The sequence below is a fragment of the Vanellus vanellus genome, assembly GCF_965231255.1.
Source record: "Vanellus vanellus genome assembly, chromosome: 17".
Taxonomy (NCBI): domain Eukaryota; kingdom Metazoa; phylum Chordata; class Aves; order Charadriiformes; family Charadriidae; genus Vanellus; species Vanellus vanellus.
In genome coordinates this window covers 2,142,919-2,159,791 of record NC_138922.1, presented here as the reverse complement: position 1 = coordinate 2,159,791, position 16,873 = coordinate 2,142,919, and the positions used below count along the sequence as shown (strand labels likewise).

The following is a 16,873-nucleotide window of genomic DNA, read 5'->3' as shown; positions in this document are numbered from 1 at the left end:
ACCTTACAGACACCTATAGGGACCACAGCCCTGCAGACCCCTATGGGGACCACAACCCTGTACACCGCACCTCGCACACCCCTATAGGGACCACTCCCCCCGCAGACCCCTGTGGGGACCATAACCCAATGCCCTGCACTTCGCACACACCTATAGGGACGACTCCCCCCCGCACACCCCTATGGGGACCACAACCCCGTGCACCGCACCTCGCACGCCCCTATAGGGGCCACCCCCCACACAGACCCCTGTGGGGACCACTCCCCCCGCAGACCCCTATGGGGACCATAACCCCACGCCCCGCACCTCGCACACCCCAATGGGTACCGCTCCCACCGCAGACCCCCGTGGGGACCCTTCCCGGGCGCGGCACTCCCCCGGAGCCGGACGGCGCAGCCCGACCCTCCCGGTCCGGCGGGGCCGGTGCCGGTGCGCGCTGCCCGGGGCGGGCCGGGGGGGGCTGGGGGGGTGTCGGGGGGGCGACGGGCAGTGTGTGGTGCGGTGGTGTTGGGGGGGCGGCGGGCGGCGTCCCGGCCCCTCGTCGCCCCCGCGGGCGGTGTCGGCGGCCCGGAGTGATGTCAGGAGCGGGCCCGGCGGCGGGGGGCGGGCCTAACCGGAGCGCCCGGCGCGGCGCGGCTCTCCTCGCCTCGGCGCCCGCCCCTGCTCCGCGCCCGGCTCCGCGCCGCTCCGCCCCCGCCTCCGCGAGGAGCGCGGGCAGCCCGCCCGCCCCGCGGCCCCGCTGCAGTCCCGCTCCGGCATGGTAAGGCCGTGGGGCGGGATACGGGGTGGGGGGTGTGGGGGGGGCCGCGGGGCGGGCCGGGCCGGGGGGAGGGGGGGGGGGGTTGCCGGGGGCGCGGGCGCGCTCTGACCCCTCTCCCCCGTCTCTCGCAGCCCTTCGCCGGAGGAGCGCCGGCCGGCACGGGACACCGCCGCCTCCAGCCCCGCTCCGCCGGGCTCCGCCGCTCGCTGCGCGCCGGCATGAAGCGCCCGGCGCCGGGCGGCCGCCGCTGAAGAGCCGCTCGGCAGCGGCGGGACACCCCACCCCCCCTCCCACCTCCACCTCCCGCCGCCCCCCCACCCCTCGATCCCCACCCCCCCATCCATGGGGCAGCGCCGCGGCCGCTGAGCCCCGCGCCGCCGCCCGCCGCCCCCCGCCCGCCCCGGCCCCCGCCGCGCCCCGCCGCGCCCCGCGGCCCCCGCCGAGCCCCGCCATGGGGCCGCGGCACCTGCTGCTGCCGCTGCTCCTGCTCTCCCTGCAGCTCCTGGCCCTGCTGCTGGCCGCGCAGGCGGCCGGCCCCCCCCGCGCCAAGGGCAACCGGACCCAGGGGGCGGCGGCGCCGCGGCGGACCCCCAAACCGGCCAAGGAGCTCCTCAACCAGACGCTGGCGGGCCCGGGGGCGGCCGCTCCCACGGCGCTGCCCGGGCGCGGCAAGGGGGCGGGCGGCGGCAGGACGCCCTCCGGCGGCGGGGGCGGCGGCGGGGGCTCGGCCCCGGCCCACGAAACGTGCTGGGGGTACTACGACGTGAGCGGGCAGTGGGACAAGGAGTTCGAGTGCAACAACAGCCTGACGGGCTTCCGCTACTGCTGCGGCACCTGCTTCTACCGCTTCTGCTGCAACAAGCGCGCCGAGAAGCTCAACCAGAGCCTGTGCCGCAACTACAAGAGCCCCGAGTGGGCCCACCCCACCACCGCCAGCGGCGCGCTGCCCGCCGACGGCAGCAACGGCGCCGACGGGGACGCCAACAAGTACGACCCGGACAAGGACAGCACCAACGCCACCGTCTACATCTCGTGCGGGGCCATCGCCTTCGTGCTCATCGCCGGCGTCTTCGCCAAGGTGGCCTACGACAAGGCGCGGCGCCCGCCCCGGGAGATGAACATACACAGGTGCGATCCTCTCCCTGCTTCCGGCACCCCTTCAGTCTAGGGACACCCTCCCCTCCAAAGGTTCCTACTCCTTTGCACTGTCTCTCCAAGTGTGTCCCCTTTGTGCCACCTGTCCAAAGGGTTTCCCCGTAGCACTACCCGTCCAAGGGCTCCTCCTTTCAACCACCCATGCGAGGGATTCCCATTTGTGCAGCCTGCCCAAGAGTTTCCCCATTGCACGGCCCATCTAAGAATGCCACCTTTGAACTGGCTGTCCGAGGGTTCCCCTTTGGCACCGCTGTCCAAGGGTTCCCCCACCGCGCTACCCACCCAAGGAGTCCCCCTGTGAACTACCCATCCAAGTCTTTATCCTGTGCAATGGATGACCACGAGTTTCCCCCTTGCGCTACCCTTCCAAGGATTTCCCCTTTTCAATGGCTGCCTAAGGGCTCCCCTTTCGCGCCACCTGTCCAAATGATCTTCCATTGCGCTGTGGCTTCGAGGTGTCCCCCCTCGAACTGCTCATCCAAAGGTTTTCTCCTTTGCGAAGGCTGTCCGAGAGTTCCCTCTTTTGCGTGGAAATCCCAAGATTTTCCCTTCCCACCATCTATCCAAGAGTTCCTCCTTTGCAGGGTCTGTCCGGGAACACCCCCAACCCCTCGGACCATCCCTCCCCACCCCCTCCCACCACCCCATCCAGGGACCCGTCCCGGTCCCGCAGCGTCGCGGGACCTCTCCCCTTCCCCTCGGCGGCGCGGTGCCCGTGGAGTGGGTGGCGGGGACCCTCCTTCAGCACCACCGCCGCGGACAGCTCCGCGCCCGTCCCGCCCCTCCGCGCAGAGCCGCTTTCCCCCCCCCGCCCCCCCCGGGGCTCCGGACCCCCCTCTCTGCCCCCCCCCCCAGCACCCCGCGGGGCTCTGGACCCCCCTCCCCGGGGCTCTGGACCCCGCGGGTCCAGCCCTGCCCGCCCCGGCCAGGGAGAAGTTTAAAAAGCGCGAAGGAAATTGCTCTGCGTCCTCCCGGCGGGTGGCGTTGCCTTTTGGTCGCAAGGGGCGTTCAGGAAAGCAACGGGAGTGTTATTTTTCCTTTCCTTTTTTATTTCTTTTCCCCTCTAAATCCGCGTAACTCAGGCTAGCAGCCTGTCCTTTCTGGCTGGCTGCTGGGGAAGTAGTTTGGTGTCCTTTTCTCAGTGGTTTGACACGTTGCTGTAATAAGAGAGAACACTCTCGACGTGTTCAGAGAAAATCTTGTTTAAAAGCCAAAGCTCAGGCTTCCGTAACAATTCTTCTTTTGGACAAATGCATGCACCCTCTCAGTTCATATCTATTTTTTGGTGAAAAAGTCTCTCCAAATGATGTGTACTCCTCGCGTGCTATGAATCCAAGAGGTTCCTATGTTTGAACATAAAAATTGGTGAGGAGCTGCTTTATAAGAACAGTTGTAAGCAGGAGTGGGGAAAACCCTTATCTCTAGCAGATAGTGCTTCATAAAAATTATTTTAATTAAGAAATTTTAATCAAAACAATTGCAATCATTGATGATATTTTTAAGGCTGAACTTCAATCGCGGTCAACAGAGTCTGGGGGGAGCAATTTTAGCTTTTTACTAAGAAAAAGAGATGAGTGACGCAGTTTTTATTTATTTGGGAAGATGTGTTTTATTTAGACTCCTCCCTTTGTAAGACTACACAGGCAGGGGTGCTGGCTGGTGTGAATTACTGTGTCTTCAGTGAGGACGGACAGTAGTGCTGGTTTACACTTGCTGAGGGTCTGGCCCACGTATTCCATTGCAACCCCCCGCCTGCCACTGGTCTCTGTGCAAGAGAATAACTTCACAGTGTTAAAACCATTGTACCGTCTTTTAGGTCACTCCTGTCTGTATACTAAAGGGTCCTGAAAGTAGCTTAGTCAGGAAATAGGCTCTTTTAAGTATTTTCTTAAGGAAGGGCTAGTTGCCCAACTGGCCAGCTCTTTTGGCTTCAGGGCAACTTTGTCTGGGTCTTATCTTCACACTAAATTCGTGAGTCTGACTCGGGTGCCCATACGTTACTTGTGCTCTAGCTCCAGCGTGCTGCAAGGTTGGATCCTACACCCTTTGAAATTGCAGACAGTGTTGCCAGACGTGTCTGAATTATTCCTGATGTTTTCATTTCTTTGATGCTTGCTTTTCTTTATTTAGATAAGTTCTGGCAAAATGATTCACCTGTGTGTAGAAGTATGAATGGCAGATTGAGTGCTTGGAAAGCTTGACTTTCAGAGCGTTTTAAGGAATTGATTGACTTCTATAATATGGTAGCTGGTAAAAAATTATACCTTTCAGAGCTGTGTTACCTGAACTTGATCAACACTGCACGGTGGTTTAAATATTATCTCCAGCTGCATCTCCAGCAGACAGGGTCTGCATCAGTCTGAGGACAAATGCTATCAGCCCTCTAAGCAGAATGTAAATATGAGGAGTGGAATGGTTTGTCTTTGTCTCAGAACTGCTGCTGAGTAACGGGGAAGGAGAGCATCAGAATGTGGTCAGATATTTCTGTCTGTTTGAGGTTGTCTCAGTCAGAGTTAAGTGTAACATCCAGAATAATTCACTGTAGTGATGAAAAGCGCATTAAATTTCAGTGTGCATCCCACCAAAACCTCTGGGATGAGGAGGACAACGCTATAAACAGAAATTATTACAGGGGACTAGAGACAGCCCATCACGAACAGCATCCCACACCCAGGGAAGATTAAGCAGGACTTCCCCGCACTTCACTGTGAGCAAGATCACACTTTAAATTTTATTTCATCGTAGATGGTCGGTTAGCAGTACTGTGTGTAGATGTTATTTCTCTGCTAAGTTCTCATCCGTTTTTTGCAGAAAATCCTTATTAACTCAGTGAGAAAGAACATTTTGATGGAGGCTGGGCTCATTTTGTGTCGTTTGATAGAAAGGAGGGTTTACAAATTCACAGGAGAACTGTCACTCTCATGTGAAATGAAAGGCTGTCTGTGCACTGAGATATGCGTGCGTGTTTCAGAGCCGGTCTTGTTTTCAGGCACTACCACGTACCTTTAAAGCAGAGGCGCTGCTGTGATTCTGGGCCGAGCAGCGACAGCAACTGATACTGAAGTTCATTTCTAAGAGCAGTTAGTGGAAGTGCTTTGAAAAACAGGAGCTGAAATATTCATATTTTACAGAAACACTTGTAATGCTTTAAACTTAGCTGATTTTGTAATGGTTATGGGATCTTTCAGCCTGACTGTATATGACTGCCTCTTGTCTGGATCTTGCTTTGGGGTTACACAGCCAGAACTAATGCATGCTGGGCGCCAGGTAGAAACTGGGGCTGATTTCTGAGAGTTATAGCCAGCAACGTTTTGTTGCTCCCTGACTGCGCTTGCGAGGACGGTTGGTTTGTTTTTGTCAGCTTGTCAGGGCTTTTTTGCTCAAGCATTTCTTAAGTGGGCAGAGTATTTGCTTTACTTTCAATATGGGAATGAGTTTGGGCATCTCTGACGGTGAACAAGGAATATCAGCTGTTTGTTTTCGAAGCTGGGTATGTTTTTTTCAGTAGCAAGGAGGGGGGACCCAGAACATTCTCCTCCCGTGGCCATGACCCTAAATCCCCACGCTACAGTACATAAATAATTCCCTGCTAGTAGTATCGCTCTGTGACCCCTCTTTAGCCCTCAGCAGCGGTACCCATTGCGCTCTCTGCTGAGATAGGAATGCACAAATTGGGAAGTGGTTATAGTTTGCAGCTGGGGTTTGAAGCGTTACCAGGGCTCACCGCGTGGGCAGCCGAAGCCCTTACTTGCCAGGCAGAGGGAGACGGTGGCAGTGGTGGCCCTGGGGCCGTGGTGGGAGCCCCGCTGTTCTCCTGTAGCTGCTGGGAAGCAGCGCTGGGATTTTCCCCAGCAAACTAGCTCTGTGTCCTGCTAAAGGGCCGTCTCCTGTACCTGTCCTTGCATGACTGTCTCCAATAAGCGTTTTGGCTTTTGAAAGGGAGAAGGGAAGCAAGCACCTTCTGCTCAGAGTGCTTCACGTTACCCCATTCTGAGGGCATCTTTGCTGCTACAAAGAGGAGAGAGATTTGTGCCGCTCTTTTCTTTGGTCTCTGCCTTTGCATCCTCTGCTCTGTGAATAATAACAGGGACCATTTTTATAAATGAACATCCTTTTCCCGTGTAGAGGCCACAGTTAAATTGATCAATTTCTTGCCATTTTTACTCTGCGGCCCTGAATTTCAACAGGAATCGGAGGCAATGGATCTGTTTGTCCACAGATCCGGGAAGGCTGCACGCGCTGTTTTGCATGATGCTCGCTTAAAATACAGGAGGTTTTCTCTTCCTGCAGGCTGTGTCTCACCGCAGCTCTTGGGTACAGTGGGTGCTGGGGGGGTCGCTGGAGGGTAGCTAGTTTCAGCCCTCTTTGCTAACAGTGGAATTTGTGAAAACTACCTGTCTCTAGGCTTAGTTGTGATCACAGCTGGCTCCTTCGGCGCTGCTCTCCGCTGCTGTGTGGAGCATGAGCCAAACAATCAAACTTCATACCTCCCCAGGGAAGGGAGCGAGGGCTCTGAACACACACCTGGCCATAGGAACTGTGCAGGAGATTTTCTTTCTTGGATGCTGTCGCTGCTTGCTTTCTCCTTCCGCTCATTTGTTTTTATGCTCTGTTGTTTTGTTGTTTTTTTTTTTTTTTTTTTTTTTTTTTTAACTCTACTCTCTCTCATGTATCCGGCTCGCTCACCTGCCGTTCATCTGCTCTTTGCCCTGCTTTGTACTGTTTACTCCTGTTGGTTTCTCAGTCTCTTCTCTGAAGTGCCCCGTCCCTCCCATAGGCACAGAATGTAGGTCCATAAGCACGTGTCAGACTTGATTAAGGTGACACAGAAAAAAAGCACAATCTTGTGGCCTCAGAGAAGTTACTCATGACTAGTTCTTCTGTTTCAAACCAGTACCACCCCTTAGTGTAGTTGGGGTAATTCCTGCGCAGGGAGAAGACCTGAATCTTGTCCTGTTTGCGTTGATGAATTGCCCGTTCCCAGTTAGCCAAATGAAGGCAAGGATGTGTATTTGTATGCATGTGCCTGCACAAAATATTTTTCCTTTTGCCTCGCGTGTATGGGGGAAACTTCAGTCTGAAGCTCCGAACGCAGTTTGCACAGTTTGGTGACTGTTTTTTTTTTTTGCCGTGCTTTCCTCTCTGAATCTATTTTATAGAGAGACTGGCTTTGGGAGCCGCGCAGGGGCTGCCTGGCTCCAGACTCCCACTGACCGCTTCTGAGTCTTCTCCTTTCTTTTTGAACTTCTCCCAGTAGGAGAGGCTGCTCTCAGGAACCATGCTGCCTTCACCAAATCATTTCAGTGTCTCTTAATTCCCATTTATTTGATATTTTTCTGCTTTCTAATTAACTTTTTCTATTAGTAACCCTCCATCGTAAGTTGTCAAGGGAATCCAGTCTAGCTCTGAACTTCTATTTCTTTTAGTTTTGTAATCTCTTATATCCTCAACTAACAGTTGATCTGTGTGTCTTTGGAGATCAGACGCCTTTTAAAACTTCTGTTTCACATAAGAAGATCTGAACCTTATCAGCAAAATGAGATCATGGTGCTTTTTTGCTTGCCTTTGCCCCTACTCGCATGGGCAATCTGTATTTCCTTAGATCTGTGCGCGCTGTATTGCACGGAGGTCTCAAATGTCTCATTACCCAGACGGATAAGCCTGGAATTTTTTCACAATAAATATTTTGCTGCACTTCAGCTCTTGCCCCGACCTCCTTTATTGCGATGGCAGGGCTCTTTGGAGAAAGTACAGTTTCCGTCGATAGGTTTAAAGTCCCTTAATTGTTCTTACAGTGTAGGATTTGGTGCCAAATAGGGACCTCGTGCCTGAAACCGCTTCTGCGTGCGCTCGTGTTTTCCAAACCGCTGCCCACCCACCCAACGCTGTTATGGGCTTTGCGCGCGCAGGTACGTGACCGCGGGCAGTAGCAGACGGACAAACTGTACCGGCTGCGCTCAGAGCATCATTCCTGCGGACTTTCGTGCCTGTGAAATACCTGGCGACACCTGCTATTTTTTATTTTGTCTTCTTTCCACGACCAAGACCGGCGCCGGGTTCCTTTCCCGTAGAAGAACACCGTTTCCAGTTCTTCCCAGCACCCGCGCTTGCTGTCCTGCGGGGGGGGGGGGGGGTCCTCTTCCAGCGTCTCCCCTTCGCTCTCTCTCAAGCCAAAACGGGGAGGGGGGGGACACACAGGGATGATGTCGCCGGGCGGGTATCGGGGCCGGCGGCGGGGAGGGCAGGTCGCTGCTGTGAGGAACAGTCGCGACAGTACAGCAGGTGGCAGCTCTGCGCTGAGCCGGCGGCCTCGCTGGGGCGGGGGGGGGACGCGCCGACCTCCCGCTGTCCCCAAATACCCCCGTATCCCTTCAGAGGTAGACCTCTCCCCTCGCTGCCCCGGCCGCTTTCGGCTCGGCGTAACAGCCCTCTGCCAAGAAACCTTCAGTTGGAAAGTTTTATTTTAACTTTGTAGTTACAAAATCTTCACGTGACGGTTTCTTTCCCCGCGGAGCGGCCGCATCGCTGTTCGCCGGAGCGGGTATGACCCGTTGTGGGGTTACTGCTTGCAGCAAGTTCCTCGCCCACATCACGGCAGCACCGGGAGACTTGCTCAGTTTGCCTGTTAGTGTCAGATGTGTAAAGCGCTTGCGTGAGGTGGGCAGTCTGAGCGCTGCTAGCGTTTACTGCTCTTGGCGTACAGCCTAACGAACCCATCCCAAAGACAGGAGCTTTACTTTCCAATCGCTGATTCTACCTCACGTGATAAAGATGGGAGAGATGATGAGCTCGCAGCGACAGTTGTTTTCTTGTTGATTTGTCGGTGTAATGCCTACACCACTTCTGTTTCAGCTGGAACGTATTTTCCACATACATGCGTTCGTACAATGGGTGTGCATCTATAATGCCATTATGTCACCTATGTGTTAGTTCTGAGTTCACCAAGAAGAGTGAGTCAGGACAACCGCCAGCCTCATTCTGCCGTCATTATCTGGGGTCAGGATATGGTCCTTAGCACATCCGCAATTAATCTTTCAGTGAAATTTGTCATTAAAGCCTGACTAAATCCCAGAAGCTTCACAAATAATTCTTGTATTTGGCATAAAGATTTTTCAGAAGGCATCTGGCTTTTCCTTATAGTATTTGTTTTTAAGAAAGAATATTTACTTACTTATGCTGCGTGCTTGTGCACAACTGCTTTGCTCTCGGACGGGTGTCCTGATGCTTCGCCTTTTTCCCTTCTGAACTCCATGGGTGCATTCACCTATTCTTGTACACACACACACACACACACACACACACGCACGCAGGTGCTGACCACATGCCCGCTCAGCTTACTATGAAAAACCATTTCCAGCGTTCCTCCCCAGAAACCCTGCTGGGAAGCACCCGCTGCTTTTCTTTCCGGCAGCTGCAGAGACCGGTTGTCTCTTTCGCTGACCTGAGACTGGAGCATCTCTAGCACCTTCAGAAACAAGCTCTGCTTGGGCAGAGTCGCTTCCGCACAAAGGAGGCTGCCTCCCAGAAGGGTTTGCTGGCAGCAGCATCCCCATGTTTCCCTCCGTGGATCAGTTTGCAGTGGTGTTTGTGTAATCAGTTAAAGCCCCATCCTTCTGGTGGTGAGATCACTGGCAGAGAGCGTGGTCCGCCGCCGGCACTGGGGGTGATGCCGAGGAGGCAGCAGGGGTGGGGGGAGCTGATGAAGGGAGGTGTACGCTTGCCTTCTCCTCTGCTCTTTCACCGCTAGCGCGGGGGAATAACGGGGAAAGCAGCACTCAGCGTGGCAGGAACTGCGGCGTGGGAGCCCGTCTCATGGGACGGCACAGACCTGGCTCGGTCAAGAGGGGCACGTGGCTCTATGCTGTTGGTGTTTGAAGCCTCGCAAGGCGGGTGGCAGGTCTGGGGACAGGCGCCAAACCAAACCACGAATAATGCACGGCGGTGCTCTGCGCCCGTGAGTGGAATCCCTCTCCCTTGGAGAGACCTGTCCCTTGCGGGGGAGCGGGCTCCGAGGCTGGATAAATCGCCTTTCTCAGACTAACTGCGCTTTCTTTCTGGGTTAGTAAGAGCACGTAGGGGAGTCTTTAACCTCACTCTTTTTTTTAAGGACTTGTAGTGAGATCCTGGCTGTGCTGAAGTTGATTGGAGTTCTGCCACAAACTCCATCACAGCTATGCTTTTAGCAGGCTTTTAGCTCAGCCAGACACTGCTCTTTTTATTGTGCTCTGCCAGATCTGTTTGGTCATTCTTTTTCCATTCTTCCCCAATTTCATAGGGACTTGGAATAGGAAATTCCGTTTTCTAACATCCCGTACATTTGGTCTCCAAGAGAGGGGATTTTCAGAAGGCAACTGAGTGAAGTTTAGCGTGTGTACAACCTGCGCTACTGGAAATAGTCACTCTTCCCATCGCCTTTTCCTATCCAGCATCCGCAGACCTCTCTACGCCAATCTTATTTCCCACAGGCCGCGTCCCGGCCGGTTGGGGCTGTCAGCGAAGCTCCCCTTGGCTTCAATAGAAGGGAAATCTGTGCCCACACTCGTAGTGTCAATTAGCGTTGAAAATCTGTGGATACTGGGAAAACAGGACACTACTTTCAGAAAAGACTGTGGTGAAGGACAGCAGTCCTCCAGCCTGATGTCACCTCATTGGTAATTAAGACAGCAGGTTAAGTTTCTGGGCTGGTGAGCGGGCAGGGTGTGCTAAAGCAAGCTGGTCCTTCACAGAATCACAGAATCACAGAATCACAGAATCACAGAATTATCAGAGTTGGAAGGGACCTCTAGAGATCATCTAGTCCAACTCCCCTGCTAAAGCAGGATTGCCCGGAGCACATTACTCAGGACTGCATCCAGGCGGGTCTTGAAAATCTCCAGGGAAGGGGACTCCACAACCTCCCTGGGCAGCCTGTGCCAGTGCTCTGTCACCCTCACCGTAAAGAAGTGTTTCCGTGTATTTGAACGGAACTTCCTGCGTTCTAACTTGTGCCCATTGCCCCTCGTCCTGTCACTGGGAACCATTGAGAAGAGCCTGGCTCCATCCTCCTTCAACCCACCCTTTAGGTACTTGTACACCATAATAAGGTCTCCCCTCAGCCTTCTCTTCTCCAGGCTAAAGAGTCCCAGCTCTCTCAGCCTTTCCTCATAAGGCAGATGCTCCAAGCCCTTAATCATCTTAGTTGCCCTTCGCTGGACTCGCTCCAGCAGTTCCCTGTCCCTGCAACTTCACGTTCTCTCTGGCTACAAGGTCCCTTCGGCCTCGGCAGGTGGATGTTACTTCTGCACCGTGTTCCCCCCTGTCACACTTTCCGATGTGTCCCAGAGCTCATTGCAGAGGCAAATGTCGGTGTCGCAAGCTCGCTTCTTAAATCAGACGTTGCTCTCCATTTCAGCTCTTTTCTTCTCCCTGCCTCCCCAGGACCCCTGTGGTTTTCTTCTCCAGCCCCAGAAGAGAGGGTGATGTGTGGACTGGAGATATCCCCATCAAACACAGTCCGTAAAGTCCTTGCCAGCCCTGGGGCACTGACATGAGTACTACATTTCCACAGAGAGGTCCTGAAAAAGACCTGACAAACAGCCGGGGATACCTGGGATGTGTTTATTCAGGTGGAGCTTCCTTGGCCAGTGAAAGGGGCACTAGACAAAGAAATTGCGGGCTCTGGTCCCAGCCCTGCCTCAAGCTTTCTCAGGGATATCAAGCAAATCCTTCCTCCCTCAGTCCACGGAACGCTTAAGAGCAAGGAGTTTCTCCCCATGGGTGCAGGAGACAAGGAAACCACCATGCTGGAGTTGCTGAGGACAGGGAGCTGAGGCATTAGTAGTGGCTGTGGAAGATGGGAGTGTTTCACGGTGTGAAAGTTACTGTAGGAAGAACCACTTACAAAAATGGACCTGGAGCTCTCTCAGCCTGGGTCTGCTGTCCGTGACATCACCGAGCCTGCAGAAACCTCACTGCAGTCATTGCTTTAGTCTGGGTCTAGAAGGATTGGGATCTGCTCCCTAGTGGAGGTTCTCTGCTGTGTTTTGAGCCCATTTCTTTATGGTGCTTGGGGCTGGACCTTCCAGTGGGGCAATCTGGTTTGGCTACAGAAACTCTACAGAATCACAGAATCGCAGAGGTTGGAGGCACCTCTGGAAACGCGGCTTTTTAGTACTTAAGGGAGCTTATAAGAACGATGGAAACAAACATTTCAGCAGGGCCTGTTGGGGTAGGACAAGGGGTAATGGTTTTAAACTAAAAGAGGGTAGATTTAGACTAGCTATAAGGAAGAAATTTTTTACAATGAGCATAGTGAAACACTGGCCCAGGTTGCACAGAGAGGTGGGAGATGCCCCATCCCTGGAAGCATTCCAGGTCAGATTGGACGGGGCTCTGAGCAACCTGATCTAGTTGAAGATGTCCCCACTCATTGCAGGGCGGGGGGAGTTGGACTAGATGTCCCTTAAAGGTCCCTTCCAACCCAAACTATTCTATGATTCTGTTCTGTTCTATGATTCTGTTCTGTTCTATGATTCTCTTCTGTTCTATGATTCTACGAGATCAACCAGTCTGAACTCCAAGCAGCGTGAGATAGAGCTGGTTGCCCAGGACTGTGTGTTTTGAATGTCACCAAGGATGGAGACTCTGGGACCTGCTGGGACAGTGTTTCAGTGTTTGAACACTCTCAGCGTAAAAGAGCTCCTTCTTGTGCTTAAGTGGACTTTCCTGTCTTTCAGTCTGTGCCCAGTGCCTCTTGTCCTGTCACTGGACACCACTGAGAAGGGCCTGGCTCCGTCTGCTTTACACCCTCCCATCCGTTATTGGTACACATCGTTAAGATCCCATGAGCTTTTTGTTCTCTAGGCTGAGCAGTCACAGCTGCCTCAGTCTCTCCCCCGTATATGAGATGCTCCAAGCCCTTAAGCACTTTTGTGACTCTTCACTGGACCCACTCCAGGATGTCCGTGGGGAGCCCAGCACTGGACGCAGCACTCCAGACGTGCCTCAGTAGTGCAACGTAGAGAGGAAGGATCACCTCCCTCCAGCCTGAAAAATCATTACTGATGATTTACTTCCCTACTGCACAAAGTAGCTCCTCTCTTCCCTCCCACATCTCCATGCTTTGACTGAGAGATGAATACCCTTCGCCTATCTGCTGGGCTTCACACCCCACCTGGTCTTTACTGCGGTTTGTTCCTGTCTGTTTCCTCCGTTTTATACTGCTCTGCTCACTTTCTCCTTGTTCTGTTTTGGTTTTCCATCACTATTGCCCCTCTGCCAGTTTGCCTTGCCTTCACCTTCTTTTCTCTTTAGCAAAGTCTGTTGATTTCATCTTTCAACATCAGGGCCCCGGCTGATGCCCAGCCTTGCTACCCTGCTGCTTACACCCGTCCCTTTTGGCGCTTTGTATTTCCAACAAGACCTTTTTAAGACCTTTTTTCTTTCTTTCCCCCCTTTGGAAGTGGCCACAACTGCTTTTTTGCATTAGTGTCCCTGTGTTCATCCCACTGTGTTTCTTCCCAAAATACTCACTTAGTCCAAAGTTGCATGAGAGCCTTCCCTGCTGATGTGCCGGCGAGCAGGACCTGACCTGCTCTGCCTTGGGATGTCCTGCCATGCAGGACATCGGTAGGTTTTTCTCCCACGCTGCTAGGCAAGCACTGGCCTGGAAAAACATCCCTGATGTCACTACGTCTATTCTGGGTTTACGTGGAAAGAAGCTTTAGTGTGCTCACGTAAATGACGTTAATGAAAAAGCTGCATAAATCATTATCTCAGGATATGATTGTACAGTTACGCAACTCTGGCTGCTCCGTCTGCTGCCACAGGTAACGCGTTCCAGTGAGTGAGGTTTGTTTTCCCGAGATAAGAGATGTGTCGTCACAGAAAGGTTTCTGAAGCGTCTCATAGCCTTGTGCAGGTGATTAGGATGCAGTTGACATCAGTGGGACTAATTGTACCCAAATGGCTGCACGTGCAAGACCCAAATATTTCAAGTGACTCTATTACCCTGCTTGAAGCTTTTACAGCGGACAATTAGACAGCAGTACCCAAGAGACTTCTACCGACCAAATCCTTCCTCGGTTAAGTGTGACTGACCTTCCACCAGCGTGGGACTCGGCCCTCTGCGCTTTATGGAAATAGACTGGATCACACACAGCGATGTGATTGAATTGGCAAGAAACGAACCAGTTTGATCCAAGTTTGACTTTCTCCTCCCCCTACAATATTTTGTTCTGCTGGTGCTGAACGGTCTTTTTTCTCTCTGTAGATGTTGAAGAAGAGGACAAAGAGTGAGCACTCAGGACACACAGTTTGGTGCGCTGAGGGCATAACAAGATTACACTTTCAGCATTGCTGAAGCCACATTGTTTTATTCCCATAGGCTTATGAGCTAGGTCTGCTTTTGATGGTTGTGTTCGATTTATCTCATGTATACTCCGACTCGGCAGACATTGCTTTCCTCTCACCTGTGATTTCTTCAGTTCGTTTGAAAGTAGGTCTCCGCCCTTCCATGTGGCTGGCACCCAACTAGAAATCGTTTCTTTGTTAAGTTGTGACCAGCAACTAACTCAGAGAGTAGCTCTTATTACTATTCCTTCACGATGGAAAACAAAGAAGGGATTAAATTTGTTCCTACCGTCTGAGTTGTATTTTTGTTTGTGGTAAGGACCGGTGAGTTCAGGTCCTGGCTGTAACCAAGGAACAACCAAGCATAGTTTTATGAGAAACTGTTCACAAACTGAAATGTTACCCTGGACACATGGTTTTGTCCTCAGGGAGGGCATCAGGCTCAAGGTTCAGCCCTCAGGCAGATAATGACTGAGGCACTTCTCACTGGCTCCAGTTGTTCCACAGTATATTCACTTTGATTGCCTCAAGTAGTTTTAGTGAATGGAGTTAAACTGTCCATCCAGGCAGTAGGGAGCTGTGTCCCTAAGACTGTATCAAACTCCATTCAAAGACTAATCATAGTAGGAGAAAGGACAACAGTTTCAGGAGAAACAAGGTGACCTGCAGTGTAAGGTGGTCCTAGACTCAGAATTGTAGCAGAATTTAGGTTGGAAGGGACCTCTGGAGGTACCCCATCCTGTCATCTGCTTAAAGTGAGGCTAACTTCAATGGTAGAACATGTTGTTTGGGGCCTTATCCAGCTGAATTTGAAGACTCCAAGGGTGGAGATCCCTCAGCCTTTCTGGGTCCCTGTTTCAGTGTTTTCCTATCCCACTGCAATTTTTTTTTTCTTTTATAACCAAATGGAATTTCCCTTATTGCAACATGTGCTAATTGCTTCATCTTCTTTGTCTTACACCTCCAAGAACATCCATGCTCTGTCTCGTTCGCAGCTCGCCATTAGTGGGGTGCAGGTCCTCTCTTAGCCTCTCTTTGTCAGGTTAAACAAACTCAGCAATGGGGAGAACTGGTTTGTATTCTTCAATTTCCATCCCACCAGGACCTCCAGCTCCACTTGCTCATCTTTGAGTTTCTTGTGCTGCCTCCGTGTACCTCATCCCGCACAGCCCCTTCTGAGCGTACACTAGTCCCTGACCTGACCTTTCCTGCCCAGATGGCTCTATTATATTAAGCTAAGTGGTCTGTAGTGTTTTAGTGTTATCCACGCTGTCATCTTCCTCTGTACTCTGAGTGATTGCACTCTTGACACCGAGAGTGTCTTCGACAAGTGTTCAAAATGAGCCCAAGCCACTATGGGCTAGTAAATAATGGTCCTAATACAATCTCTGTGATTGAAAAATGACTCTTAGCATTTCTGTACTGCAGATACCATTAAATGGTCATCTGATGCTTAATATATCTTGGAGATATGTACTAAGGGCTCGGTTCTGCCAACCTGCTGTCTTTAGAAAATGCGTTGTCTCCAATGGGATGTACTGGATGCTGGTGCCAAATAGACAGACCTCATTAGCTTCCCACATCCTTCCCAATCAGCAAGATCTGTAATGCAGTGGGGAGGTATGTGCCTAGAAAAGCCATCAGGATTACTGGTGGTTGAATGAATCTTCTCTTCAGGAGGGAACCGTGCAGTATCGTATAGGACAGGGACCTCAGGCCTCAGCATCAGGTCCTTGTTCTGCCACTCGCGTTCTGTGCAACCCTGGGCCAGGGCCAAAATTTCAAATATGCCCTGTAAGTTGGTGACCAGTTTGAGATACCTCAGGCACGACTGTAAAAGATGGTGAGCACCCACAGACCTGCGTCAATCAGTAGGAATTGAGCATCATTTGGAGAACACCAAATAGCAGTTCCTCTTCTTCAGTGAGGAGTAGCCATAGGGGCAAACCTTTGGAGCCCTGATTTGGGACGGGGCTAAGTATCTGTCTCTTACTTCTGCCACCTTCACCTCTCTCTGAGCCTATCTTAGCACAAAAGAAAATAATCTGTGCTGTTACGCCCCTGCATGTGACAACCCCTTTACTCCATATTTATCAGTATGCGTGCATATATGCTTATCATATGATTGGTTATAGCCTCTATGCCTGCTCTCTCTAAAAACAGTACATAATCAAATAAGGTGAAAAATATTCTTATTTTGTGCAGGGTGGTTGTGAACTAATGTAATCCTCTTCTGGAGCCTCTGAGATCTTCCAAGAGTTTCTTTTGTAGAGCCCATTAGTGTTGCAATTCATTATGCACAAGGGTAGCAGTCCGTAGAGGAAATGATTTGGAAAATGGAACGGCCGCAGGTCCCAAACTGTTTCTCATATGAAAGACCAGAAATATGGCATTTAGGGAACGCTAGTAGATATGAGCAACACCAGCATCATTCTCATCAATATGCAATGAAGGAATTTCTCCTCCTTACATCTTTCTTGGTACGCAAGGTGACATTAGGCATATTCCCTCTGCCAAGAGAAAAGAACCTTTCAAACTCTATCATCTTTAAAATGCCACTGTCCCTTATAATCCACACAAGCCACCCCCTTCCTCTTTTTCCTATGGCTCAAGAGATAGCTCGTGGCT

The 16,873-nt window shown here is 52.2% G+C and overlaps 1 protein-coding gene across 1 annotated transcript in view; it reads left to right on the top strand.

Annotated features, from left to right (window-relative positions):
• Positions 1–1,211: 1,211 nt before the first annotated feature.
• The window catches only part of SHISA6 (shisa family member 6), a gene marked incomplete at both ends in the record, with an annotated part of 262,231 nt that continues 246,569 nt past the window's right edge, over positions 1,212–16,873 (top strand). Inside the window, one exon of the mRNA XM_082492128.1 lies at positions 1,212–1,888. Coding sequence (XP_082348254.1) covers positions 1,212–1,888 — 677 coding nt within the window. The remainder of the gene's footprint in view (positions 1,889–16,873) is intronic.